This window comes from Nesoenas mayeri (assembly GCF_963082525.1).
Source record: "Nesoenas mayeri genome assembly, chromosome: 7".
Classification (NCBI taxonomy): domain Eukaryota; kingdom Metazoa; phylum Chordata; class Aves; order Columbiformes; family Columbidae; genus Nesoenas; species Nesoenas mayeri.
Window position 1 is genome coordinate 1,247,003 of NC_137551.1, and position 26,259 is coordinate 1,273,261.

General features: G+C 47.2%; 1 protein-coding gene across 2 annotated transcripts in view; it reads right to left on the reverse strand.

Moving 5' to 3' along the window:
* The window catches only part of MICU1 (mitochondrial calcium uptake 1), a 94,363-nt gene that overhangs the window by 1,574 nt on the left and 66,530 nt on the right, over positions 1–26,259 (reverse strand). For both annotated transcript variants that reach the window (XM_080348043.1, XM_080348042.1), the window contains 4 exons: positions 25,843–26,040; positions 10,118–10,255; positions 7,688–7,796; positions 1,762–1,851 (listed from right to left, as the gene is read on the reverse strand). In XM_080348043.1, the coding sequence (XP_080204169.1) occupies positions 1,762–1,851; positions 7,688–7,796; positions 10,118–10,255; positions 25,843–26,040 (535 nt within the window). The remainder of the gene's footprint in view (positions 1–1,761; positions 1,852–7,687; positions 7,797–10,117; positions 10,256–25,842; positions 26,041–26,259) is intronic.

The window sequence follows — 26,259 nt, forward strand, 5'->3', positions numbered from 1 at the left end:
CACAGAATCCCAGAATGTCAGGGGTTGGAAGGGCCCTGGAAAGCTCATCCAGTGCAATCCCCCATGGAGCAGGAACACCCAGATGAGGTTACACAGGAAGGTGTCCAGGCGGGTTGGAATGTCTGCAGAGAAGGAGACTCCACAACCCCCTGGGCAGCCTGGGCCAGGCTCTGCCACCCTCACTGGAAAGAAGCTGCTTCTCACATTTAAGTGGAACCTCCTGTGTTCCAGTTTGAACCCATTACCCCTTGTCCTGTCACTGGTTGTCATCGAGAAGAGCCTGGCTCCATCCTCCTGACACTCACCCTTTATATATCTGTAAACATGAATGAGTCCCCCCTCAGTGTCCTCTTGTCCAGCTCCAGAGCCCCAGCTCCCTCAGCCTTTCCTCACACGGGAGATGCTCCACTCCCTGCAGCATCTTGGTGGCTGCGCTGGACTCTCTGCAGCAGTTCCCTGTCCTGCTGGAACTGAGGGGCCACAGCTGGACACAAGATTCCAGGTGTGGTCTCCCCAGGGCAGAGCAGAGGGGCAGGAGAACCTCTCTGACCTACTGACCACCCCCCTTTAATCCACCCCAGGTACCATTGGCCTAGAGCACAGATCTTTCTTAATGGAGAAGAAGGGAAGATTCATTAAAGCAATCTAGGGAGGTTATTGAGAATTATGCCATGTAAGCTTATGTTAAAAATAAGGTGATAGTAAACTGGGGCAAAATTTATTCCCAAGCTGCTTAACCACCAATAAATTAAAACCTCTGGGATTTTTATTTAGGGTGCTGGTTGATTGGAGGGGACAGCAGCAGGGCACAGCACCACTGTCAGCCTGACGCTTGTCGCTGAGGGGCTGACGCCTTCTGCCGCCTGCGCCTCTTTTCCACTTGATTTTCCACTCGATTCCTCCTCTGGCAACCACCACCTTTCCCCGCAAAGCTCTGCTCTCAAAATATTTAGCAGATTCTCCTATGAGAGGATGCAAATGGCAAATATTTGGTTACACTTGGGCTCACTCTAATCTCCATCTGGCTTGAGGATCATGTCAGAAAGTGGCTCTGAAGCGCAGAGGAAAATAAGTGATGCAACCTTAGAAAGCTGCAAAGAGGCAGGTGGGGGCAAAGCCAAGGGGGACAACAAGCAATAACGTAATTCAGGAGGCTTTTTTTATGTTCGTATTTATATCAGAAAGCAAACAACTGTCGATTTATGCATCACTGCTGCCACTCAGAGATGCCAAATCCTGGTGAGCAGACATGGAGAAGCAGGGCACCAGTGAGGTCTCTGGTTTTGGCTCAATCGTTTTGGACAAATGCAGAATTTTGCTGCTTTCCAAGTCTTAACTGCTGCCATCACCCCCTGGAGGCAAACACCTCACTAACTCTCATTAAAACAACCTGAGAGTGCCTCAGCATAGCAGCAAGCCACCCCAAACTGCTCACATCCTCTGCGGGCCAGCAAAGCCACCACCTTCCCAGCAGGGCACAGAGCTGCCATTAATTAATTAAGCTGATCTTCGTCCAGGAGTTTGGAGATGAAGTACCAGAGAGGCTCGTTTCCAACACTGGAGCACAATTGCTCATTTTGTTAAATAAAACAGAGTTGGAGGTGGAGGGGGGAAAAAAACGCTGTGTAGCAGTGATGTGTGGATGCAAACACATCTGGTACTCTAAGATGAACATCTGGTGAGCCTGGTACCACCAGACACCCCTCCGAGAAGGGCAGCAGCGTCAGCCCAAAGGAACAGGGCAAGGTTGGGGTCACTCACCGTCACAGTCGAAGAGGGCAAAGACCACGTCGCACACGTGGTCCGAGAGCTCCACCTTGGCCACCGTCCTGGCCACTTGCTGCATCGTCACTGCAACAGAGAGAGGGCACAAGGTGAGCGAGGTGTCGAGATCTGCCGCGAGAAGACTCTTGTTCCTCCGCGCAAAACGTGTTGTGTTCAAAGAGGCTGGAAATAAGCCTCATCCTCACAATGTTCAACATGCACCCCAAAAACCAGGCTCCTCATTGCCTTTGCCTTCCTACTGCAGCACCACACGAGGTGCGGAGAGGCTGCTGGTGAGCGCCGACATGCTGACACCCGTATGTTCGAGATGATAAACATTAAAAACACCAAGACCAGTGTGGGAAACTGCAGCGGGTCTGTGGAATCCTTGACAGAAAATATGGGAGTAGACATCAGCCTTGAGATATTAAGATTTACCCTTGAGAAGGATGGGAGTAAAGGAGGATCCGGAGGGAGGAGAGATGTACCCGTGAGAGAGAAGGGGATAGAAGAATAACATGGATGATAGCAAAATTAACCAATGAGATGTTAGTGCTGTAACTTGTAGCCAATAGTGAAAAGACACAAAAAGACACATGAACTGGTAGAATTGTATAAAAATGCACTTGTAGCAATAAATGGCACTTTCATCTTGAAAGAATTTGGTCCATGTCGTTTGTCCGTCTCAACCATGACAGATCAGGTTGGTTGTTTAGGTTTTTTCCTCCCTTTGGTTCCAAAATCAGAAGGCGTGTCAGCATTACAGCAAACACCGGGGTGGGAAATCTGTCCTGATGGGCTTGATCGACACGGCAGCTCCTTCTGACAGCGTTGCGAAGATGGCAATGCTATGAACCGACTATTCCAACAGTCTGGGAATAATAAAAAAACCCCTTTTTTTCTGTTAAGCAATTGCAGAATGAACCCGTCCGACTCTCACCCTGCGCCAGGCTCTGCAGCAAGCGGACAAGGTTAACCTTGCAATAAAATTAAGAGTTGTAATGAATTATTTCACTTCCCCCCCCTCCCCAGACTGGCAGCTGAGCTCATCAGCAACGCAGCGAGCGGTGGTTTTATTCACAGCCCTGGAAAAGAGCAATCTGCGGAACTATCAATCCGGTGGGGTTATACAGTAGATTTGGCTGCATAAAGAGGAAAAAAGTGTGTTATTTTAAAGTTAAATTGCTGCCCTACCAAGCCTGACCCAAGAAAACCCTGTCTGGAGAGACAGTGAGACAGGAGATAGACATTTCACCTCAACAGAGACGAAGCGTTTGCTGCGGATCTCCCCTTCAGCAAGGTAAATGGGGGAAGCTGTGCGACACAAAAATCAGATTGAAACAAACTGAAAAATAAGCCTCTGCTTCCACTCACAACATCCTCTGGGTTCTGGTTTTCCGGTCCCTTTGATCCTTCAGAAATTGTGAAGAGTTACGCGGCAGAAAGGAAAAACTAAGAGCCCAATCCACACTGTAACTGGATTAATTAGAAACTGCAGAAGGTGTTTCTAATAGGATTTTTCTTTTCTCATGAATGTTCAGATTACTGGTTCTTTCCACCCAATTCCTGCTCCCCTGAGTGAGGTTTGGGGTTTTTGGGGAGGGGTCCTTTTCCTCTTTTATAAAATCCTTCCTTTTACTAAATAATGCAGGAGAAAACTGAAATTAAATGGAAGGTGGACTAATATATATAATCTTGAGCAGGCACTCACTGTAATTATTCTTTTTTGAGTTAAAATCCTTTCCTACATGGAAGATGTGGCTCTGATCTGCCGTTTTTACTCTATATTTCAGTTCTGTCACTGTCAGTCGGGTTTAGGTAAAAGAACCTATTTATCTACACTTATTCCTCAGCTTATTTTTCTCCCCTGAAAGTCCTTCAGCTGGGAGGGACTTTAAAACACCTGCACTTTGGCGCTGACAGAGGTTTAAGTGCTGGAAGCCTCTTCTTAGCTTAGAGACACACCTGCAAACAGCAAAAGCAAATCCACATTTCCTCAGGCAGCAGCACCAAATGTCATCTAACTCCTTTTTAAATGCAAACCTTCTTTAAGGGTGCTCAACCAAGCTCCAATACCACCATCTCCCTCCCAGTGCCGCGTTTACCCTGCCCAAAAAGTGATTTGCTATAGTCTTATATGGAAATAATAGATATATATTTCTTTAATTATAAGTCATGTTTTTCTGCTGAGTTTTCACCTCCCTCCTTCCATCTCTACAGGGTGTTGCCTGATCCTTCCCTCCTTTTCGAGGTGTCGAAGCCGCAGTTCTACCAGCTGTAATTTGTACTTACGGCCACCGGTTGCTGCTTCCTCTCTTATTAACCCAACTGCGCAAGTGTCACCTCCCTCGGGTTGTTCTTGCTCAATGGAAAAATCCTGCAAAGCTGTTATTTTACAGGGGCTGCACGACTGTGCTGCGCTTGGTGATGATTTCATTGGTTTTTAAGGAGTCATGATGGAAAGTGTCTCTGCTTTCCACTCTGAAACACACGCTCTGGACTATGAGGTGCCTCAGTGAGGCAAATAAAATTGAAGTAAACCTCCCAGCGTCATTTCTCTACCATTTTGCAAAATGCAATGGGGTGATGTGTGGGGAAACATCTCACGCAAACCTTGTCCAGATTTGGGGTCTGGAATGGCTGCATCCACCTCCGCATGGGAAAGGCTCCTGGATTTTATACCACTGCAAATGAGTTCCGTGTTTCTATCTTGAAAAGCTGTGTGGCTTTTAAAATGACAAGTGTTAGTATCTCCCGCTGGTTCCTTTAATGAGCCATCTGAGTTATTTCACGCAAGTTTAGTGTGTGACACAGTTATCTTTTCTTCCCACTGCAGTTCCCATCACCGTGAGCGATGCCTCACCAAGCACTTACAAACAGGGCTTTTCTAGGGGCGAGAGCCTCACCAGACGGCAAACTTCACTTATTTTGCCTCTGTCTTGAGATTAATCACACATTATGGCCAAAGTAACAGGCAGCTGGGCTGCTGCCTTTGTTTCCCAAACAAATAGCTAGCAAAAAAATCTATTCAACCTTTTCAAACCATTTGCATCCATTCATACCACAATACCCATCCAGAAGAGAGATGTGCAAACCCTACACCATCCTGGGGCACAGCACATCTTTCTTTTTGCTTCTAAAAATGTGAGGTTGCAGTCGAGTAGCAACTATTTTGTCATTGAAGCATGATGGAAAGTCATGGAAATCACACTCCTGGGGAAAAAGTGGAGCTACTGGCCCAAAGGCACAGTAGATCCACTGTGATATTTGCAGTGATAAATAAGTAAAGAAATGGGATTCCAACACAAAAAGTGGTTTCTAAACTGAACAGTATTCAGTATCTTCTAGGAGCTGTTGATCTCTGTAGAGATCTCTCTTGTCCTCGGGACATACACATCAACACAAAGCAAAGGCGACAAGCCATGACCCTCGCTTGCCTCTGCAACAGACCAGATTTTATTGTGTGACTCCTTGCAAACCATCACAAATACTCATCTTGAAGACGTCCCTGCTCATTTCCATGGGGTGTTGGACTAGATGACCTTTGGAAGTCCCTTCCAAACCAAACTATTCCATGATTCTTACAGGGAGGCTGTTGCATCTCCAACCCTGGTGGCCCTGGGCTAGTGGCTGTAGGTGACCTTGTTGGACTAGAGGGTCTCTAGAGATCTCCGGCACACTCACCCACCCTACAGACGTCCTGCCCGCCCAGCTAATGGGGTTGACCTACACGGGATCACCCCAGAGGAGCAATCTGAGCTGTGCCTCTATGGGGGGACCGACTTGTTCCACCCAGCTCTGAAAGCAGATCAAAACGAGCAGCAGCTCAATGACAAATACCTGCAGCACTCCAAACTCACCTCTACCTCCTTCCAAATTCCCCATCAAGTCCGCAGCCTTTTCAAGCTCCACGCTTCAAAAAGATCTTCTGTTTACCCCACTAGGGCTCAACCAGCTCTACCCAAGCGCCACCCCAGAACACACCAGAATTAAACGGCGGTTCTCTGGCGGCACCGGCACAACGGCTGCTCGGAAAGTCTGGCTGCAGGCGGTGCAATTCACACCCTCAAAAGGGGACTCAGCGACAAATTGGGCTCCTGTCCTGCTGCCAGCTCTAAGCCCAGGCTGGGGAAGTTTTCTAAGTAATGCTTATGATTTCAGAGAATGATGGCTATTATGTTTCTGGTAAAATGAAAGATAGAGTAACAAATAATCTGTGTGTTACTCTATGTGTCATTAAAATACAGGTTTATGATCCTTTTTAGAAGAGGAGGCGACTTTAATTCAAGACAGAAAACAGGCTGTCAAGCCCTGACTGTTTGGTGCCATCCACTTTTTTCACTTTTAAATTTTAAACAGCTCTTTTAAAATAACATTCGCTGCATTAGGTTAGCAGCAGTTTATTTGACACACAACCTATCCTCTTCCTATATGATGAGTAATTTCAACTTCTTTTTTTTACTAAGCTTGATTTTTAGAAGAGCGCACCCCACTTATTGCTCATTTGATTTGTGGGTGCAATACCCAGACTCAGAGGGCAGGCGTATGGAAACAGGTAACGTATGGACAATTTACGCAGGGGAGCACACATATCCCTGCTGCAAAAACCCAGATGCATCACCACAGCCTGATTTGCGCCTTCATTAGGGCCACAGCAAACAGCACGAGCTCATTACTTGAACGTAATTAAAAAGCAATCGCACTGATTTATCAACTGCGCGTGGACCTAAATACTCCATGAATGCATATTCCACGACCGGGCAATTGCTAATTTGCTGTAGACAGTGAGTGAATTGGATTTGCTGAGATGCTGCAGAAAGGGCTCTGTGCGGCGGCAGCACATCCGCACTTCACATACGTTTTTTTCCTGCTCCTGTTTACTTTTAAATGAAAGAAAAACCTATCAGGTTCTTTAAGTCTTAAGATAACAGTGATCTAAACCAAAGAGTACAGATGATTTCCCCCAAAAAATCAAAGCTGAGGAGGGCTGTTGACATCTACAAGTAGAGATGTCACATGTTTGACTCCCTCTGCAATTCCACTGCCCAAAAACCTATTAAAGTCTTAATATTGCCACAACAGCAGTGCTTGGAAGAATCGCTTACTTCCAAACCATTTAATTTTGGATTTGCCTAAACACATCACCTTTAACTTTCTAGTAGACAAGAGTTTCCATTTAGCCTAAAAAAAACCTACTTTCAATGAGTCTGACGGAGTTTTGTAAGGTTTTTTTATATACCCAGTTTGAGCATCTAAAAAAAACCCCAATTCTTACAAAAAGATGCAGAAAAGCAAAGCACCCACTTGTCACAGACCACTTTTCTTTTTTTAAAATGTATGGTGGGTTTTGGTTGGTTGGTTTTGGTTTTTAACCAGATCTGAGAAGATACGCGATAAGGATTAGCTCAGAAAAGGAAACACGCGATGAGGTGAAGGAGGATACAGGTTGGTCTGATGGATAAACCACGCTATTACTACGCTCCCCGGGAAACACCAGCTCTGGGGTTTATTCAGCCACCCACGGCCTCTGGACTGCGCGTTATTTGAAGAGAGTCTGCTCTGGACAGACTTTAATACTACTTATAATACTGCTTCTCTTTGCCAATGATATTTCTAAGAAAGAGCATAAATCACCATGGTATCACCGCTTCCAAATGGGTCACCATGAAATCACTGCTCCCTAGTCTACTCAGGCTATACATTTCAGCCTATTTTCCCCTCTATTTCTAAAACTGGGAAAGCATAAAGCCTGGAATCCCTCTTCAGCCATTGGACATGGCATGTTAAACCTCTCGTTACAGAGAGGAATGGTGATTTCGGTACACTCCGAGCCTGGGCTCACTTGACATCTTCCCAACTCCAAAGACACGGCACGGGTCGCGCTCCCTCAAGCTTTCAGCGCTTGTCTCACAAGTTTCAATACCTTTATCAAGCGAAGCTCCAGCCATGTGGTAGAAGCTCAAAGCCGTGTCCACGTCATTGATGTTCTTCAGAAAAGTGAAGAAGCTCTCCACCTCCTCAAATGTCAGCCCCTAGGACAGAAACAACAGTCTTACAGCGACTGGAAAAGGAGATTGTGACGGTCCTTGGGTTACCCGTGACAAAGGGACTCGTGGGCGCGAAGCTGTAGCCGGAGGGGAATTAACAGGAAGAGCAATTTTATGGCCTTCGTTCTGCAGCCACCTCTCGCCTAGATCAGACCCAGGAGCCTGTGGTTCAGATGCAGGAGTCCACTGCAAGCAAATTAACTTTATTTTATTTCTTTTTCCAAACCTGCACAATGGCAATGGCAACAATGAAATAGCGCAAGCACCGCACAGTTAAAGGTTAAGTTGTTGGAGTGGTTAAGTAGTCAAGCGTTAAGTGATCAGGAGTAAAGTGATCAAGTGTTTGCGTGTCAAGCGTTTGCGCGTCACGTGTTTCAGTGTTTGCGCGTCACGCGTTTCAGTGTTTGCGCGTCACGCGTTTGCGCGTCACGCGTTTCAGTGTTTGCGCGTCAAGCGTTTGCACGTCACGCGTTTCAGTGTTTGCGCGTCACGCGTTTCAGTGTTTGCGCGTCACGCGTTTCAGTGTTTGCGCGTCAAGCGTTTGCGCGTCACGCGTTTCAGTGTTTGCGCGTCAAGCGTTTGCGCGTCACGCGTTTCAGTGTTTGCGCGTCACGCGTTTGCGCGTCACGCGTTTCAGTGTTTGCGCGTCACGCGTTTCAGTGTTTGCGCGTCAAGCGTTTGCGCGTCACGCGTTTCAGTGTTTGCGCGTCAAGCGTTTGCGCGTCACGCGTTTCAGTGTTTGCGCGTCAAGCGTTTGCGCGTCACGCGTTTCAGTGTTTGCGCGTCACGCGTTTGCGTGTCACGCGTTTCAGTGTTTGCGCGTCAAGCGTTTGCGTGTCACGCGTTTCAGTGTTTGCGCGTCAAGCGTTTGCGCGTCACGCGTTTCAGTGTTTGCGCGTCAAGCGTTTGCGCGTCACGTGTTTCAGTGTTTGCGCGTCACGCGTTTCAGTGTTTGCGCGTCACGCGTTTGCGTGTCACGCGTTTCAGTGTTTGCGCGTCAAGCGTTTGCGTGTCACGCGTTTCAGTGTTTGCGCGTCAAGCGTTTGCGTGTCACGCGTTTCAGTGTTTGCGCGTCAAGCGTTTGCGTGTCACGCGTTTCAGTGTTTGCGCGTCAAGCGTTTGCGCGTCAAGCGTTTGCGCGTCATGCGTTTCAGTGTTTGCGCGTCAAGCGTTTGCGCGTCACGCGTTTCAGTGTTTGCGCGTCAAGCGTTTGCGCGTCACGCGTTTCAGTGTTTGCGCGTCAAGCGTTTGCGCGTCACGCGTTTCAGTGTTTGTGCGTCAAGCGTTTCAGTGTTTGCGCGTCAAGCGTTTGCGCGTCACGCGTTTCAGTGTTTGCGCGTCACGCGTTTCAGTGTTTGCGCGTCAAGCGTTTGCGCGTCACGCGTTTCAGTGTTTACGCGTTTAAATGTTTATGCGTTACGTATTTACACGTTACGTGTTTAAGTGTTTACGCGTCAAACGTCTGCGCGTTACGCGTTTAAGTGTTTACGCGTTTAAATGTTTATGCGTTACGTATTTACGCGTTACGTGTTTAAGTGTTTACGCATCAAACGTCTGCGCGTTACGCGTTTAAGTGTTTACGCGTTTAAATGTTTATGCGTTACGTATTTACGCGTTACGTGTTTAAGTGTTTACGCATCAAACGTCTGCGCGTTACGCGTTTAAGTGTTTGCGCGTCAAACATCTGCGCGTTACGTATTTACGCGTTACGTGTTTAAGTGTTTACGCATCAAACGTCTGCGCGTTACGCGTTTAAGTGTTTGCGCGTCAAACGTCTGCGCGTTACGCGTTTAAGTGTTTGCGCGTCAAACGTCTGCGCGTTACGCGTTTAAGTGTTTGCGCGTCAAACGTCTGCGCGTTACGCGTTTAAGTGTTTGCGCGTCAAACGTCTGCGCGTTACGCGTTTAAGTGTTTGCGCGTCAAACGTCTGCGCGTTACGCGTTTAAGTGTTACGTGTTTAAGTGTTTACGCATCAAACGTTTACGTGTTATGTGTTTAAGTGTTTGTACGTTATGTGTTTACGCGTCAAACGTTTGCGCGTTACGTGTTAAGTGTTTACGTGTCAAACTTTTACGTGTTACGTGTTCACGTGTTACGTGTTTCAGTGTTAACGCATCACGTCGTTATGCGTTCACGCAGTTACGCATTTCAGCGGTTACTCAGTAAGTGTTTGTTTACGCGTTAACCGTTAACGCGTTTCCGCGGTGAAGTGGGGATTGCACTGGATGAGCTTTCGAGCTCCCTTCCAACTCCTGACATTTTGGGACTCTGTGACTTCCCGAATTTGCCGCGACTGCCACACTGACCTCGCCATCTTGAAATTGCTTCTTGAGCTGCTTCAGCATGACGGTGAGCTTCTTGGACTGCACCCCGCTGTAGGCCAGCAGCATGCTGCCAAACTGCCGCTCCGAGATGCGCCCCTCCACCGGGTCGTGCCGCTCAAACTGCAAAAATAGACCAAAAACATAAAAATAAAGAGAGTGATTCAAACAAGCCCGTGCAGCAGGAAGCTCCATCCAGGGGGAGGGCGTAAAAACCCACTGTAAAACACCCAACATTGCAGAAAAGACTCGTGAAGAGGTCGTCTTCATGCATGTGAATAATTGCTTTCCCCAGGACGGTCTCCATCAATAAGTCAACATTTTCCCTACGTGCTATTCCTTGGACAACTATTGGAAGAAGTCTCTGTATCTCACCTTCCTATTAGGATGGTGCACAAGGTTTTGACCACTAATTTTAAATCATTAATAACCAGGTTCAAACGCTTCTTAATTAATCGTAATAGGAACCATTACAGTCAACACATTCTTGCCAAAGAGAAAGAAGTTGGCTTATTTCTGTAGCGTAAAAATCGAATTTGCTTTTTGTCTAACATCATTTCCATAGTCCAAAACAAACAGCAAGAAACAAGTTAGTAGCAAAAAAAAACACAAAGCAAGAAAAGCGCATTAAAGTGATATATAACGTAACCACATTTGTTTAAGAGTGTATTCCAAGACCAAGTGGCAAATCTCAACAATGCAACACCCACAATTCCTTGTGCACCAATCTAACAGTTTCATCTCGCAGGGGGACAGCGTTTGTAAAGCTGGACTTGAAAAGGCAGGATGATTATTTTGAGCTTGGAACCAAATCCAGTGTCCGCAGGTCTCCAAAGGGCTGGGAAGCAAGAAGAAATACAAGGTGCTCCTCACGGCTTGGAGCTCTGAACAAGCAGCCAGAGACCTTTTTTAATCAAAAACCTGTGCAGGACTGAGCCAATGTACTTCAAAACAAGTGTAAATTGGGACAGAGAAAGGTTTTCCCTGTTAATCCGTCTCTCCAGCATCAGCCGATGTTCTCCCAGCTTTCGCTGCAGGGGAGGAGGGAAGAGCAATTCCCCACCTTGGGAAGGTGCTGGGTTGGAGAACCAGGCCTCTGTTAGATAAATAACGTGGATTTAATATTTTCCTGCTTTCTTCCCACTTCTGTGTACACGTAGAAACATCCACATCAGACTTCAACAGACTTCATTTCCACAGATCTCAGCATTCCAGATCCTTTATGTGATTCCCTTCCAATTTACCAGAAAAACATACGATCCACACCGCAGCTGATCCCAAGCCAGCAGATAACGTTTAACAACAAAATTAACTTGTTAAACTCCTATAGAACAACTCGGTATCACTGACTTGACATCGTATTGCTCGGCGAGTTCACTGGTTCTGCCTCAATCCTTCTTCTCTGCTTAATTACGCAGCTGACGAAGAAGCGAACGACCGAAATCAAGGTGGGGAGATGAAAGCAAACAGCTTCACCAGCTTTGCTTTCAACTCTTGCATAGGCAGAGCTCAAGCTATGGCAGCTATATATGGTTTTAATATACAGTGCTCTTCAGCTATGCTACATAGCAACGAGGCTGCTTACAAACAGCTGTTACAATTTCCCTGCTAATGTGAAGCTGGGGGTAAATATTTGCAAAAAAGATGGAGCTTTTTACTGTCAGATGATACAGACTTTGGGGTTTACTCATGATGCAAAACATCCGCCTTTCCCCTTCTCGCGTGCTGGGGAAACTCATTTGGAGAAGTCCGTGTTCTTCATTAAAGAGACGAGATAGTCGTCTCTGCCGTGTTTGAAGAACGTAAAGAAGTTTTGCAAAACCCAAGGGACACAGAAATTGGCAGCCGGTGCTGTTTCAAAAGCAGCACCGACGCTTTCTTCTACTATAACATTCTTAATTCCGCCCAGAGGACACAAACCAGTATTTTTCTACCAACTGCCTTCAAATAGCTCGAATTTTATCAGACCATGAGTTAGCATCTTTTATTAAAGGATAAGAAATGGGTCTATAAAGCTCATACGTGGCAAGTATGCTTAGAGAAGCCTGGAGTTGGTGTCTAAAGGTGCTCTCCCCCTACCCCGCATTAAAGGAGTGGACACTGCGCAGCTCCACGGTGTAACACAAGCAGCGCAGCTCCCTGCAGTCCTGCAGATGGGGAAATCAAATTAAAAGGTTAACTCCCTACCGTTTTGTTTTGTTGGGGTTTTTTTTGTAACTGGGATAGCGGACAGATGCAAATAAAACACAAGAAATGTTTGTTTTAAATGTCATTTTTCTCCTGACGTGTCTCACGCAAAGCCTTCTGGTGCCAACTTTGGGCTAAGAATCGGGATTATTCTCCAAACACCACGCTGAAGAAGCGCAATGATGAAACGTGTTTTTGAGCCCAGTTTCCCTCTTCCGTTCCCATTTTCAGACACGACCCTGAGATGTTCAAAGTCACGGTCCCACTGCGGGTCTCTGCGAGCCCTTTGCTCCCCCGGCCCAGGGTTTCCCCAATAAAAGAAGGAGGACCCGGGTAATTATAGACCCGTCAGCCTCACCTCTGTCCTTGGGAAAGTAATGGAACAGCTTGTCCTTGGTGCCATCTCAAGGCATATCAAGGATAAGAAGGTTATTAGGGGCAGTCAGCATGGCTTTACCAAGGGTAAGTCATGCTTGACCAACCTCACAGCCTTTTATGAGGATGTAACAGGGTGGATGGATGATGGCAGAGCGGTGGATGTGGTCACCTTGACTTCAGTAAAGCCTTTGACACAGTCTCCCACATCATCCTCACAGCTAAGTTGAGGAGGTGTGATCTAGACAATAGAGTAATGAGGTGGGTTGCAAACTGGCTTAAGGAGAGAAGCCAGAGAGTGGTAGTCAATGGTGCGGAGTCCAGTTGAGGCCAGTATCTAGTGCAGTGCCTCAGGGGGCAGTGCTGGGGCCAGTATTATTCAATATATTCATTAACGATTTGGACGAGGGGATTGAGTGCACTATCAGCAGGTTTGCTGATGACACCAAGCTGGGAGGAGTGGGTGACACTGGAAGCTGTGCTGCCATCAGAGACCTGGACAGGCTGGAGAGCTGGGCAGGGAGAAACCTGATGAAATTTAACAAGGGAAAGTGTAGAGTCCTAAATCTGGGCAGGAACAACCCCAGGTTCCAGTATTGGTTGGGAAATTACATATTAGAGAGCAGTGTAGGGGAAAGGGAGCTGGGGGTCCTGGGGACAGCAGGGTGACCATGAGCCAGCACTGGGCCCTTGTGGCCAGGAAGCCAATGGTACCTGGGGTGTATTACAAGGTGGGTGGTTAGTAGATCGAGAGAGGTTCTCCTTCCCCTCTACTCCGCCCTGGTGAGACCCCATCTGGAATATCGTGTCCAGTCCATCGGTGTGGCGATGAGTCAAACCACCATGCAAAATTACCCACAAGAAATCTCTTAGAAAGCCTAAAAACCATAGAATTAATGCTGCTTGTTCTGGGACTAGAAAGGGGCTGGCAGGTGAGAGCTGCTCAACAACCAGTTTCCGAATTCAAATGTAATCACCACTGAACGGAGAAAAAGCAACAGAATCATATTCAGCGAGAAACTTGGCTTCGAGTGATTCGTGATGGGAAAAACCTTGATTACAGCTTCTATAAAAAAACCTCATCTATCCCAACAGCCCGTTTCCCACCTCCTCGCTGGACCAAAGGTACCACATCTCTGCCTTCTCCAGTGTCTTCTGGGGGACTACACGCAGTTCACTCCTCATCTCCAGCCAAAAACAAAGGCGGGTGCAAAGCCCACAGCAATTTCTCTCTCAAGCACTCAATACACAGTCTGTGAACAGTGTTAAGCGTTAAAATCCCCCAGATACTTGAAAAGGCAAGAAAAAGTGTCCTTTCCAAGCTAATCACAACCCTTTGCCTTCAATGCATGTGATGTTGTCGAGGTTATTTTTCCAGTCACTTAAGGGAGAAAAGAAAACACCCAAAGCCCACTAGGATGGGACTCAGTGCAGAGCACGCCAAGACGTATTATAACCAAACAAGCCCTCTGACAGCCCTTTTCCTCCCCATATACATTAAAGAAAGGAAAAGCATGGCCAAGCCCATTGCTCAGATGGCATCGGCTGGCGTGGGATGGAGCAGCTGCCGCATGTGACACCCACCATGGGGAAACCGGGGAGGGAACGGTGGTTCAACCCCATCCAAACCACAGCCCCAAAACATCTACGGTGAGTCCGACACCTCTGGAGCAGCTTCCACCTGCAGCCACTTGGTGCCAGTAGTGGATTCTGCATCCGCGCACCGGCAAGGATACACTACATAATGAAATATAACGCTCTCCAGTGTTCTTCCTGCAAGCCAGGACGCCTGGGGTGCTGGAGAAATCAGCCTAAACTGTAGCAGGCAGTATTTTGAAATTCATTAAAAGCCAATGTGGGCACGCAAGGAAACCAAAGGCGCTTCTGTGAGGGTAAGAAGGCAGCAGAAATGGGGCACAGCGCTTCACCCACCGCTAACCCGACCCAGCTTCACTAGCCAGTCCATATACCACACTAGGATACGTTCTACAATCATTTAAAAGACCATCTTTAATCTTAAGCATGTGTGAAATGCTCATGTCTCCCTCCAAAATAACCCAATCAGAGTGATGAACATCTCCATGTTCCTCTGGGAGCTGAGATGCGAGTAAACTTCCCACTCACTTTGCTTTCTGTGTGGATAAATAACCCCCCTCTCTTTTCTGCAGTGAATGAGGGAAAGGCTTCACCGCATGTGGCAAATAAACAGACCATTTTCTCTGTTTCCACATCCCCTTAATCGTGTAACTGTAAAGAAAGGCAATACAAGGATCCACCATAAAATGACAGACCCATAATCCGCTTCCAGACTCCACTCGTTTTTTATTCCCCACTAACCCAATTCAGCTTCTCGTGTGGGAAACCAAACGGCACCTCCGTGAAGCATCCAGCCCCAACCAACTCTGAGACGCCACCGCTGGACCGTGTTAAACACGGACACTGCTTTCATCTCTCCTCCTGCCATCACTGCTTAAAAACCCAGCGCTGAAACCCCATCTTAGCCAGAGGCTGCAAGTATAAAAAGCTGCTTAAAACCAGGGAGCGGTGGATTTGGTGGTTGCTACTGGAATGCACCATGTCCAAATAGAGCAACAGCAGCTCCGCAGCTGCCCGGGGAGGGATGTCAGAGCATCCGAACCCTCGGACAGGGCTGAGTGAGCATCATCGTACAACTCGCAAACGGTCGTAAAAAACTCACACTTCCTAAGTGGAAATTCTTCCCCGTCCTAGCGCAGCATCGCGATTTTGGTCTGTATGCTGAACAGCACCTTATTTCTTTGGCTTTGCCAAAGAAGATTGTTCAAATAAGCACTTTTTTCCCTTCCAGTGGCTGCACTTGGTGTGGATTCAATGCTTAAGATCAACCAAAACCAGCCAGCGCTTTGGAGCTGCAAACACAGCTCAGACTTCTCCTATGGCAAGTCTGCAAACACCAGGAAAGACTATGGAATACGGTCACATCCTGCTTTTAAAAGCACTATTAAACACAAGCAGCACAGCACACTGTACTCCTGCCGTGCCACAAGCAGCAGCTTCAACTTCTCAGGTTTTGATTTCTCACAACTATTCCTGAACCTTTCTTCTGTACATTTAATGTAGATATTCAAACTACCCACAACCAGGCATCTCAGCAATATAACATCTATCCTCTTTAAACACTTCTATTAGCAAAATAACCTAGCTATGTTTTAACAGGCTCTTATATTTCTAGGAAGACTTCTAAAAAACAAACTATGTGCCCCCTAAAATCCCAAACAAGCATCTAAAAAGTAAACATGCGTGCACCATTTCTTTCCAATTAAGTTAAAAGGACTTTTGGATGGAGGGAAAAGTGTTAAAGGCTGATTTTTGAGCTTATTTATGCTGGTTAAACAAACACGAACAGTAGAAATATCGCTAATACTAATTCTGTCAGGTTTAGGGGCACTTGGAAAAGGTGACCTGTTCAAGAGCTGCATAATAAGGAACTGAAAGGGTCTGGGAAATAGTGATTTGTAGGGTGATACTCAGATTCACAATATATAACCCTTTTAAAGTGGTGTTTGCTCAAAGCTGTATTTGACAGGCTGTAATACATTATTTATCTGCAAACTACTGCAGCGCTGGCTCTGTTTACTGTCCTGGACAAGCAGGCTGCCAGGATCTCTTGTCAAGTTGCATATACAACTATGACAGAGGAAGAAAAAGGAGGCAAACACTGTGCATCTTGCTGAACACCAGCTATCTCTTCCATCAGAAACCACTAATATATGTGGGAGTAAGGCGTAATGTTTGCAAAGGCACCAAAAAGAGAGTGAGGCAAAAAATCCTAAAAGCCGGAAAGGTCAATGTTCTCAAAATCTTAACTTTTTATTGTTAATTATGCAAGAGGTCCTAGTGCACATATATCTTAAACACTGGGTTTTGCAAGGTGAAGCTCAGCCTGTTGCAGACACAACCTCATGGAGTGCACCGGTAACCTGCAAGACTGGCAAAGCCCAATTCCTTTCTTTGGTAATAAACAGTCGAAAGAACAGCTCTAAAGACTCTCAGAGCTACCTACAGTGGGAGAAACACAAATGGGAAGGATGCAGAGGAGGAAAAGCCCAACACAGCCTTAACCACAGTGCGCAGGCTGCTCTGGGCATCCCCTGCACGTTGGGCAGTGCCAGTGTGGCATAACAGGGTCATCCCTGCTCCGGGGCTGGGTAAAGCCCACGGGGAAGCAAAGCACGGGCACCACGACCACAGAGCCCGCAGCAATGCAGCAGCTCCTGCCCCGGCGCTGCCAGAGCGGCTGCGGAGCTGGCATGCTGCCCGCGCCTGCACCGCCGGCTCCTCCACGGCGGAAAGCGCTTCTCAGCCTCGTAAAACCAGCCAGAGCATCCCAATTATTTAATTGCGCCTCAACTCCCTCCCCTACTTGATTCCCTGTATTCAAAGTGGGTTGTACAGCTGGATCGGGGCAGGAAAAACGCTTCCAATGCTGCCAAGAGCAGCTCGCTTCTCTTTTTTTCAGTCTTAAAAAACAACATACGAAAGAAAAGGGAGCTATTTTCACATGAGAAAAATCCAATCTTCTAAATGCCTTCCCCGTTTGCTCTTTCCCTCTGCTCTCCAAGAGCAGCTTAAGTGAATACGTAGCAGCCAGGTTAAAAATGTACATGTATCAGCACAGCGCAATCCCAGCAGAGCGGGTGTTTGAGAGATGCCTTTGAGGTTCCACTGACCTTGGGACACCACTGGTGCCTGCAAGGGGAAAACAATTCATTCCCATCACCGGCAACTTGTTCTGCTTCAAGGAGCAATTAAAAAAAGGTTATGTAAAGACAGCCACACCTGAACTTCATCCTCATGAATCAAAGTAACATCTCGCTAGCTCTGAAAAGATCTGCTTTGAAATTCCGTGCGGTGAGGGAATTGAAAGGAAGAAAACCTAAAGAAGGGGAAACAGTGATGCTAAGGGGAAAAGACACATCTGAGAAATCAATGGGAAGCACTCGCCTGGCTGCTGGGATGGAGAGGGAGAAGAGATGAGCAACCGCCTCCCAGACCTGGCTCCGTTCACGCCATCCCTACCCTTGACAATGTTCCTGGTGTCTCCACGCGAGGAACAGAGCAGCTTTTCCATCCTGCGTGCTCGGTGAATGAGAAAAGAGCCAAGTTCAGGAACAGTACGAGTTCCCAGCCCCGCCGCAGGGACACCCGCAGGATGGCAGAGCCACAAGTACCAGAGCCAAACTGTTACACTGAAAAACAGCAATTAAAATCTCCATGGAGCTGATATACACAACTTTATTAATAAATCCAGCCCTCTTACACCCTGTTGGAGCTTACGCTGTTTCTGCTTGACCTCAGCACTCAATTCGCCATGCAAAATAAACTTGTGGCAGTTAGATTCAGCCTAGCAGAGAAAAGGGGGCTCCTGCATCCCGCTCCCATGTCCTAATGTGCCAAGAGAAGCAAAGTCAGGAGCTGAAGCGCAGACGGCAACACATGGAGGGGCAGAACGGCTCTGTCCTTGGAGACAGAGAGGGGAAAAAGAGCAAGAGGACTAAAGCGTTTGTTCATATAGCAGAAAGACAGATACCTGCAGCGAGAATTGCTCATCAGAGATTTCCCAGTCAGCGATTTTAGCGTGCTGTTATCATGCAGGACTTGATCTGTGTTTGGTTTGGGTCACGCTGAAGAAGCTGCCTGACATTCTCACCCAAGGAAGCAGAGCAAGCCCGCTGGGCGATCAGCGTTTCGTTATTTTCCTATGATTAATAAAACACATTGCCCACGCTCCCGTGGTCACTGCACCTGAGGGGCCACATGAGGATGGAAAACCCACAGCCCTAAACACCCGCTTCGAATTTTGTCACCTAACCGGGACATTCAAAATGCCTCGGCAACAGCTCCGCAACAACAAAAAGCCACAGAAGCTTTCAAGATGGTTCTTTTCCCACCTTGCTAACAGCATGGAACACAGCACCGGCACAAAATCCCGGGCAGGAGCTCATGGTGGTCCAAAACCTTCCTCTGTACGGGGCTGCCGTGCACAGGTACATCCCCCAGCCCTTCCACAGCCACCCCCAGCCTCTTGCCCATCAGCTTTTGGGACTTGGCTCTTGGTTAACTGAATTGTGCTCACATGAAGGAAAGTATCTATGATAACTAGCTGATCCCTTCTACTTTGACTCAGCGATACACATCTTCACATTCACCTAATTAATCAAAATACCGCCCTCGGTGTTTTATTGGCAGGGGTGCTACCAAAGGCTCTGCTGCACTGCGGGAGCAGATTTACACACACTTCATAAACACAAGGAGCCTGTTGTCACAGAGCAAACCCCTCTACTGCTGCTAACGACGCAATAAATAGACATTCCAATAAAATCCTCAAACGGCTGCCCCTGCAGAGCCGCTGCAACCACATTTCAGCTGCCCCGTTGAAATCCGAGCAGAGCAGCAGCATGTACCATGGTGGGTGTCTCCTCACCTTCACCGGGGCATCAAGCACCCATCCCAAACGAGGAGGTGGCAAAGCTGCTCCTCCGCTTTCAAGATATATCCCAGCAATCACAGAATGAGAGTGGTTGGGGTTGAAGGGACCTCTGGAGATCACCCAGTCCAACCCACCTGCTCACGCAGGGTCACAGAGCAGATCACACAGGTGGGTCCAGGGGGTTTGAATGTCCCAGAGAAGGAGACTCCACAGCCGCTCTGGGCAGCCTGGGCCAGGCTCTGGCACCTCCCAGCAAACAAGTTTCTCCTCATGTTCAGGTGGACCCTCCTGTGTTTCAGTCTGTGCCCGTTGCTCCTCACCCTGTCAGACTGCGGCACTGGAAGGGTTTGATCTTGCTGGCATTGACCATTTCCCCACTTCCTTTTGCAGCCTGTACTGGGGAGGAATTAGTCAGAAACAGTGATTAGAGCATTCTCTGGCAGAGGCGTGGGGCACGGCTTTTGGTACCTGTCCCGTGACAGTCAACCACTCACCCAACCAGTCACACTTTCCCTTAATGAAAAAAGAGACCCAAATTCAACCTGTTTTGCAGTTAAGCGAAACCTCCTCTGGTGCACATGTAAGCCTTTCATTACTTGCTCTGCCATTACTGATGGACACAAATTACTTGCTTCAGTCTTCATTATAGCGACTCCTCTTGTTTACAGAGACAGTTACATCTCCCTTCTGTTTTCCTTCACGCCGCACACACCATGGCCTTGTAACTTACTCCTATTTTCCAGATGTTTTGTTTTCTTCCATACCAACACTCCGCTCTGAATTCTTAGCAAGTCTTGGGCCAACGCTGGATAAAAATTGACTGCCAGCTTTTCTCCAAACTCTAACAGAGACAGTACGGTCAACCTGACCGCTTCATGTGACCCTTTCCATGCACACACCAAGGTAAAAGCAGCCTGCCAGAAGCTCTCAATGCCATCAAAAACATGATGAGCTCTTAAAATAATCTCAACTATCTGCCTAGAAATTCCCAGCTTATCTACACATACACTGGGCTGGGACTCCTCAACTATGGAGTTCCCTGACATAAAACCATTCATGGTGCTCAGATAATCTGATTTTTAACTGCAGATGTCACAAAACTCGGTCATCCACAGCACTTTCGTGGCTATGCATCAAGTCATAGTTATCAGCCTTATTTCTATTCCCTAAAACACCTAACACATTAAACACAGAAGAAAGAGTATATAGATCTGCGGGAACAAGCCCAACGATTCCTCTTCTACTAAACGCATCGTGGCTTTGTCCATCCCTGACTCTAGTAAGGCCTCCTGGGGGTAAAAGGCCTGGATATCAAGTTCATCTTCCCTTCCACAGCTTTGCTTAAAGGTTATTTGCTATCAACACACCTTGAATCTACAGTCAGGGGGTGATAAAAGCAACACAGCCCAGAGCATGGGGGACAAGTAAGTTCTCCAAGACACCCCAACCCTGCTCTCCCAATCTGGGGTTGAGCAAGAGCGAGGTTCAGGTTGAACTTGGGATATAACCAGCACAAAGGGAGGACGACGCAGGAGTTCTGTCCTGTGCACAGAGCTGGTCCTCCGCTGCTGTCTCCCGTGTCCCAGCTCCACAGCATCCACTGTGATCTGTACAAGCACATTCGGTCGGTTGCCTTAGCAGAAAATCAGCTCCTAGGCAACACACCAGAACAAAAAAAGAAGTGTAAAAGCCAAGCTGCTCTGGGTTTTCCTTTAGTTACCTAAAAAGCGGTTGCTTTTTAATTGTATTTTCAGCTTATTAATACTCCTAGCTACAGCATCTGTGCTCCGAGCCTGGCTGCTCCCAACGCCGCATGCCCATCTCCTGCTCCTTCCCAAAACACTCGTCCTCTAGGACAAACTAAGGACCCGTGAGGCACATTTTAGGCTTTCCATATTTAATAATCAGCCCGTCCTCCTCTCCTTCCCCATGGCATACCAAATGGTTTCCAAAAGTGTGTCTTTTAACACCAGGTGACTCTTCATACGTTTGCACATCAGAGATGCCACCCTGACACCTCAAGTAAGCGCCATGACCCAGTCAAGAAGTCACTAACAAAGACGCCAACCAATTTTCATATCTGCCATTAATTGTGCCACTGAAAGAGACAACTTCACAAGTGCTAGTTTGGTTTTTCATATGTAAGGACCATGTGAAAGAAGAGAAAGCAAGTAGGGGACTAAAGGAGGAGCTACAGAGCATAGAGATGCAGAACTGACAAAACTATGTAAATATACTAATCCATTATAAGAACTCCTCCTTGTCTGCATCCTAAGAACAAAAGGGCGATGTTACATCCCCCGTCATTGTTCCCACAGTGGCCAGGCCAGGGCTGAAGCTGATGGGTGAGCAGATCAGCAGGTAAATAACACAACTTGGTGACAATACAGCCAACCATGACTCGAAATAAAAATGTCTCGTGTAAGTTCAATAGCGAATTGACCTCCAAAGAGTCTGAGTTTTGGGCCCTTCCTTACAAAGCTCAGCCAACCTGACACCGCCAGACTTGATTTCTCAGGCCAGTCAACAACAAATGGATGAAAATCTGTATCAGTCTGCAAGCCCACATAAAACCAAGGCAGAGCCTAAAATTATCTGGAGTAAGCTGGTAACAACACAGTAGTTTTTAATATTTGGTAAAGGATTATACACATACGGAAACCAGGACTCAGAACAGAAAGGCGCTTATGGACTTCAGTTATTCCCCTAAAACTGGATCATGAAGCATTCGATATGCCTTCTGGAACCAGAATATTAGTTAAGACAGGCTTGAGATCCAAAAGGATCTAGGACTTCATAGGCACGACAACATCCACCCCCCTTTCTTCATAAAAAACAAACGAAGCAGCAATCATATCAGCAGCATCACCTGTCACAGACCAGACACACAGAATTAGTGATTTTCCAGGTGTCAGCGGTGACATGGGGACCCTGCCACAGTCTCACAGAATCTCATTTTACTTCTCTTTGCTCCAGCACTTAAGACCTTTGGCTGGGGAGGGACGTGCCTACAAGGTGTATTAGTACCTGCTTCACCAATTCAGCCAAGAAAAAACGCCCTCCGTGAGTCACTGCTGGGAAACAATGTGCCATAGAAACCTCATCGCAGGCAACTTGGGGAAAGAATTCTTCACTAAGGTCTCAGGCCATTGACACGTATCCCACTGCTGACACAAAGACGCCTGGGGAAATAAAACAAGACTAAGTATAGAGATGAAATCACAGCTATTAGCAGGTTTGGGGGTTGACTTTCAGAAGCGACGCAGATGCGGGGGACAAAGGGCTAAAACATCTTTTCTACACGCGCTTACAGAATCATCAAAAAATTTTGGCTGGAAGAGACCCATGGGCTGGCTGAGTCTCCTCCTGATGCACCGAGGATGCAGGAATATCTAGGACAGACACTAACAAGCTGAAATAGCATAAATGGTGATGTCGAGTCCTATCCATCTTCCTCTCTCTCCGAGTAGTTTCACTCATTAAAAAAACCAAAACACTGTTCAAGCCAAATAAGCGCCTGTCCTAACACATCATAGCTGCAGCGCCTGTCCAGACTCAACTGTCACCCTTTGTCACACTAAGTGACAAGAAGAAAGGAGGGTGTTGCACAGGTGCTAATGCAAGGCAGCACGTACGTGGTAAGAAAACGCCGAGGACTTGGCCGGGAGCGTGTCCCATTCGGTGGGGTGGTGGCCACGGCTCCCTCCAAGTAGCCAAACTACAAGAAGTCATAATAAGCCATTAAAAGCTTCTCCTCCTGCTCCTGCTTAATTTTTTGTGGTTACTCTTCTCATCCTTCCTGCAACCAAGCTGATTGCTGTGTTTCCATAAAGTGATGGAAAATGTACTTTCATCAAAACAATAAGCAGAAGGGAAGAAGAAAATACCAGGCCAGGGTTATTAACTTCACCCATACGGAACACAAATGCCGAGGGCTTGGTCTGAGCTAATTGGTCTGACAAAGTTTCTGCTCAGTCTCAACAAGAAATATGCATCGATGTTTTGGTAAGAAAGAAAAATGAACCACAATGAGTACGAGGAAAGTAGGTTCAGGCAGTGAGAAACTATTGTTGCATCCTCAGAGTCAGCAGAAGAACGCAGCTCTCAGGTGTAGTGACTGCAGGCATGCCTGGATCCCCAGCCCAAGGGAAAAGAGCTTGAAAGAAAGGTCTGTCTTAAAGTAGATTCCTGTTGGAAAAGGGAAAGCAAGTGTCCCAGTTTGAGAACAGAGACACCACATCACTCGGGGGCTGCACGGCCCCCAGGAGATGTTCTTCAGCCCTGCTCGCAGTGCATTTCCCCGAGGCCTTTTTGGGAATTCAGACACCTAACGTGAACAAGAAATGGTTTTCCCATCACCCTCCCAGCTTCAGACCACGCACTGATTTTGCTAAACCAGCGATGGACCAGGAGCCGAGGGCTGGAGCTGCCACCAGCTCTTTTCGGCCCCTTCTCGTCCCCAAGTGACACCAGCCACGCTAAAAGGAGGATCCAGAGACGACCTGCGTGGGCAGCCGAGCACAAAGCTGATGCAGGAGCACGGGGCTCAGAGGCTCATCGCCCAAACGGACACACAAAACACACAGAAAAGCTGTTAAAAAGAAAACCACCTCCACGAGTTACGCGATGCCCTGCGGTACGGTACTTCCCAGCGCCGCTTCTCACGCTCTTCCGATTTGCGCCAAAGTAAAACACTCGAGCGATGTCCTTTCTCTGAATGACCGTGTTTTTAAGTGGCTGAGTGAAAAGCCACTTAACTGTGAATAAAAACATCAAACACGAAGCCAGGAGAGAAGGTGGGAGATCGTGTCAAGAGAGATGAAAGCAGAAGAGGAGAGAGGCCGCATTACGTAAGGCTGAGGACAGAAATAGACCTGTTTTGCCTAAATTGATGAGAACTACAAATAAACCAGGTACTTCAGTATTGCAAATTCAGGAAAAAACGCATTTGGCGGAACGGAGCTGTTACGACTGCATAGGTGGATTTTTCAGTTCAAACAAGTATCAGTAATGCCAAGCACAGCACAGGACTGTGCTCAAGGGTGCCGGCAGGAATTCGGTACCGATGCATTCATGATGTTTATTAACTTACCAAGACAAATATTGGGTACTGCCCCTAATTAATAACTAACTTGTTAGAAAGGCAGCTAACGTTTACCAGGAAGAAGCACAATTGACTGAAATCACTACAAACTAAATACTAAACTGTTGCAGGAGGAGAAGAACCAGCACCTTGAAACTGAATAAAACCTCGTTGCTTTTTAATGAGATCCATGGGGACCTGTGGAGGGAGCCCAGGACTCCAGCACGGAGTCACAATTAACACTTCAGTGCCCGTTATTGCCCGGCCCTGGCGGGAAACCGGAGCAGGATGGTAAACATGGACAGAATAATCTCTATTTCTCTTCCCTTTGTGTTTCAACATATGTTTCTTAACCTTAAAAAGTATTCCATTTGTTTTTAATTTGTTTTAATTTGCAGAGGAACCAAGGAACAGTCCTCAAAGAACACGTTCTTCAACCAACCTATTTCCCCTGCAAGTGCAGGGCCACACCATCCACTTTAATGAGCAGTTAAATGAAGTCAGTGAACCAGATAATTACCTTCATAAAAAACAAGTAGTCCTTGGGTTAGTTTCTTACTTAGATTCATAAAACTCCAAATAAAAAAGGGAATAAATTCAGGTTAACAGCAATGGACTTAACAGCAACTTAATAAAATGCTGTTCATTTGCTGGATCACACAACCTGGACACACGGACATTCATACATCAGACAGAAGTGACAGTGCACTCTGAATACTGTCGTCTTAATGGTTATGGCTGCAGGGTGGGCAGGGATTTTCTTGTGCACAAACCCCTCATTTCTGACGCAAATAAAAGCCTGGCTTTGCTCAGGCCAGGTCCAGAGAAGGGCAGCATCTTGAATCAGCTCCACTTGAGAGCTGAGACACAGACCAAGTTGCTGCTCTTGCACTTGCTTCAGTCAAAAAAGCACCACATTTTGAAGCTTGATGCTCAAATTGCAGCTATGTGACCCAGAGGGAGATTGAGCGCTGCTGTCAGCTCCTGGCAACACAAATCAAAACCGGGAGACCTTCACTTCAGTTGAGGGGTAAGAGTCACAGAACATATGGACATTCCTTACAACGCACACGAACCCAGGAGGTCGGATAGCAGAGACCACCTGCTCAGCAGGATTCACACAGGGCTTGAACGCTCACACAGCCAACATATTCAGAATAGCGAGGCACACAAGAAGACGGGGACAAAAACATAGATGAAGACTTTTGGGATAGTTATGAGCCCTGGCCCTTCAGGGCACAGATTGCTCACTAGGAACGAGACAAACCTTCCTTGGGAAGGCAGTGACAGATCGCTCACAAACTCTTTGGTCTTCTAAAGCAGCTCATAATCGTCTCCATCGGGAAGGCCAAGGCAAGTGGCATGTAGAGTGCCACGCAGCGGGGACCTGCCAGCTCCAAGAGCTGGAGAAGTTCCTGGGAATCGCCATAGGGGCCAAAATGCTCATCAGAAATTTAACAAGAGGTTTGATCTGTGAGTGCTAGAAACCACAGGTGTAGTAATCCCTCCAAAGCCCTCCCACACTCTTCATCTTCCTCCAGAAACCACATCACACACTGCCCTCTCCATCGCACGTAAAAAGAAAACAACCCAAACCTCAAGCTTCAGAATATCGTGCTGCAGTTTGCGCTGGAAGTCGAGGAAGTGGGAGATGGTCAGCTTCCCCTTCAGATCCGCCCCAAAGAAGTACGTTGTCAGCGCGGAGTTGAAGCCAGTTTTCAGGGTGTTCCCCGTCGTCGAGCGGTCTCTGTGGCGCATGCCCATGCTGGTTTGGGAGCGAATGATGCTCTGGACCTGAAAACCAGAGGGAGGATGTTATCAGCAAAAACAGCACTGGGACTTACACTAGTCAAGTATCAGCACAAAGTACTCCAGGCTCACATGTGTCATCCTCTTCTTTTTCTCTCTAAAATAAATCTTAAAAGACAGGATAATTTGAAAGCGCGGCTGAGATTTTTTTTACAGTCCTCTTTAAAGAAAGAAGAGTGTAAAATATTTAAAACGAGTTTTGAG